Source organism: Oreochromis aureus, linkage group 3 (assembly GCF_013358895.1).
Source record: "Oreochromis aureus strain Israel breed Guangdong linkage group 3, ZZ_aureus, whole genome shotgun sequence".
NCBI lineage: Eukaryota > Metazoa > Chordata > Actinopteri > Cichliformes > Cichlidae > Oreochromis > Oreochromis aureus.
This window is the reverse complement of record NC_052944.1, coordinates 32,509,639-32,512,979: the sequence shown is the minus strand read 5'-3', so window position 1 is coordinate 32,512,979 and position 3,341 is coordinate 32,509,639. Positions and strand designations below refer to the sequence as shown.

Sequence of the window (3,341 nt, the reverse complement as noted above, 5' to 3'; positions counted from 1 at the left end):
TCATTGATTTCTTTCATTGATCTTAGTTGACATAGTTAGATAACAAATACGTAGAAAAATGTGTAAAAAGAATGTTAGATGTTAAAAATTAATAGCTGATGAGTAGATGAAATAAAAGCAACCAAAGCAGATCACTTGTCAGAATTCTGTCCAGTGGTGATATTTGGAAGATGAATCTCAGCAGTTTAGTTTTGATTTTGTTGTTTTGTGGCCTGATTTTGGCCCAGGATACTGTCGAAACTGATGCCATGACAGAAAAATTAAATTCTTTGGAAACCAAGATGATGAACATTGAAAGCAAGCTGGAAAACTACGAAAGTCGCATCCTGCAGCTGGAACAAAAAGGTAAAGAATAAAGCTGAAGCAGAAGTTTATTTTTATGATCTTCAACATCTGGAGAAATAAAATGATTTGAAGAATCATACTTTAACACATATCTGAAATAAACATGTGTTTTTCCCCCTTTTTTTCCTTAGAGAGAAACGCAGTCATATTCAGTGCTGGAATTGGAGTGAATTCACCATTTGGGCCGTTTGACACAGACGTAACTATGATCTATGATAAAACGCTTGTAAATATTGGAAATGCCTACAGCCCAGTTACAGGTACGATTCTTTTTCAGGTTTTTGTGTTAGTGATGTAAAGCCCCCAAAAAATGTGTCATGTGATGATGCATGTTTACATTCAGTAATAACATTTGCAGATTGGTAATACTGATATTTTTTCGATAATTTTGAAAAAATGAAACAGATTTAAAGATATTACAAGTGTTCAACTGAGTTGTTTCTTGCATTTATACATGTAAAATTTGCTTCTTCAGAAAATGACAAAAAATTAAAGGAGTTTACCTATTTTTTTTCTCCAGGTGTCTTCACAGCACCTGTGTCGGGTGTGTACTTCTTTACTATTTTCTCTCATTCTGGAGGTAGCCATACAACATGGCTGTATTTCTACAAGAACAATGAGGAGATCTTGCACATCCATGATCACAAATCAACTGACTCAGCTGATAATGGAGGGAATGCGGCGTTCCTGCAGCTGCAGCAGGGTGATCAAGTGTATGTGCGTTTAAAGGCGGGTACACATGTCCATAAATCCAGCGTAGCAACAACTTTCAGTGGATTTTTGGTCAAACAAAACAATTAAAAAGAGATGTACATTTCTTTGAAATTGTGTTTGGCTTGTGTGTGCTCCAATAAAACACATTTAAATCATACCTACAGCTGAATATGGGGTTTACTTCACTTTTGTGTTGTTAAATGATTTAATGCTGATCAAAATAGTAAAAAAAAACTCTTTAAATGTGGTGTGGAAACGCTAGTAAACTTGTTTTTGATGTATTTGTAACTAGTAGATGAACAACATTATGTTTGGAAACAGTTCACGGGAAAGATTCTTAAAGGCCAACTGAGACATTTTTTCTACCTCTGTTTGAAACCAGGATTGAACTTAAACATGATTTTATTCATCTCCGTCTCAGAGAAAACCAGTAACAGCTCAAAGTTACAAGATGCAATCATGCTTGGATTACACCTACTTCAGACTTATTTACAAAGGTGGCTGTTGACATATTACAGTTGCGAGAAAATGGCAATTCCAAGATAATTGTAAAAAAAAGAGGAGTAATAAAGATAATGTTGTAACAAAGTGACAACCAGACTGGTTTAGTATAGCTGCTGCTTTCTGTAGTGCATCTTTCAGCAATATGGAGCATTACATTCATGCCAGTAGCATGATTTATGCTGCTCTACAAAGAAAAGCTACAAAGTGCGCATCTAGAGGCAGGCTGTGTGGATATGATGCAAATGTCAGGAAATACATAGCAATCTGTTATTAGCCTCATTCACCGTTTAAGTTTAGCCTCCATATTTAAATGGTTTGATTGCAAGAAAAGATCATAGTTTGTGTTAAAGCTTATCTTCCAGGTTTATCCCATATTACTTTCTAATACCGAAACACTGAAGCAGTTCCTCTACTTTTATGTTGTTTAAGAACCACCTGATTATTAACACATTAGTCTGTGACATAGTTTTATATAGGAAGTTATTTTCTAAATGAAAAGCCTGTACTCAATCTTAATAAGCTACAAGTTTTTTTTTTTGCCTTTTACAACACCTTGTTCTATCATAGGTTTCCTTACATAGCCAGTTCTTTCAAGCATTTTACTTGCTGAAGTGATGGCCTTTCATTGTGAAAGAAGAAAATAATGTTATTTACTTTTACATTCAATTTGAATTTTATTTACAACATTTAAACTTGTATATTTTTTCTGTGATTAAAAAAAGAGTAAAAACAATATGTAGTCAGTTTTTTTTTTCTTTTCACTCTCCTATGGGGGTCCCTTAGGAATTCCTAATGGTAAGTGCTATTTCTTGCTATAGTTTCTGGTAAATGGTTTCCTGACAGAGCATCACGTTTATGGTTGTGAACAGCAAATCAGTTAGATGTGAAACAGTTGATAAATCAGGAGCTGTAAGAGAGAATAGCTATGTACATTGGTTTTGGAGAGCAAGTGAGCAAGATAAAACAAATAAAGATTAGTATTTATGAAAAAAGCACACAATAAAACATCTTTTTTGCTTTCATAAATGCTAAGTTATGTATTTAACCCTTCATCCACTTGTGATCTGTGGCTGCACGGTATGTTATGGGTCCATTTTGACCAGGAGCAAGAATTGTTTTAAAAAGTTCATTTAAGAACAAATAAACAGTCTAGCTGACATTAATAAACACGTGATTAATTCTTGTTTCCGAACACTGGGAGGTTTTATCTTTTTTTTTTTTCTCAGAAAAACATCTGTTATCACATTATCATGTCATGTTTACCTAAGACATCAAAACATAACAGATTCTAATTTGTTTTGTTTTTTAAGCCAGTAGGACCTGTTGGGTTCTTGGGCATTCAAGCGTGGAAGTGTCATGGCCCAGCAGCACGAGGAAAATGGGATGGACACAAGTGAAGGATCCAAACCGGAAGTGAGACAGTGAGTGAACAAAAGTTTATTTTTTCCCCACGATGTAAACACAAAAGCCAAATTTAAACGATGCCACTACACTAGTTGGCGCGCTGTCAAAACTAAGGCAACTAACTGAAAACTAGACAGCTCTAGAATACAGCGGTACAGCTGTGGCTGTGGGGAGGTGGAAGCTGGGCCGGGAAAATACTATGAAGAGACCGGGGCACTGAAATGAGAGGAGAACACAGTCAGAGGGGTCCAGCAGTCAATCAGCGATCTTCCATAGTTAACTGAGTTGCCTTACTTGGTTTCAGGTGGAGGGGACAGGTGGGGCGCAAGGCCCAGGGGAGCTCGAGGCCGAGGCGCGGGGAGGCAGGCAGGTGA

General features: G+C 36.4%; 1 protein-coding gene across 1 annotated transcript; it reads left to right on the top strand.

Moving 5' to 3' along the window:
- Positions 1–243: 243 nt before the first annotated feature.
- On the top strand, positions 244–3,341 carry LOC120433629 (collagen alpha-2(VIII) chain-like). The gene is made up of 4 exons (XM_039600182.1): positions 244–345; positions 477–605; positions 866–1,058; positions 3,272–3,341. Exons 1-4 carry the CDS (start codon positions 249–251, stop codon positions 3,339–3,341), a joined length of 489 nt encoding a protein of 162 aa, XP_039456116.1. The 5' UTR covers positions 244–248.

Excerpts from the sequence above, each read along its gene's own strand:
- LOC120433629 (XM_039600182.1), top strand. The coding sequence starts at position 249 with ATGACAGAAAAATTAAATTCTTTGGAAACCAAGATGATGAACATTGAA. Across the intron at positions 346-476 it reads CCTGCAGCTGGAACAAAAAG|AGAGAAACGCAGTCATATTC; the intron begins GTAAAGAATAAA and ends TTTTTTCCTTAG. Across the intron at positions 606-865 it reads TGCCTACAGCCCAGTTACAG|GTGTCTTCACAGCACCTGTG; the intron begins GTACGATTCTTT and ends TTTTTTCTCCAG.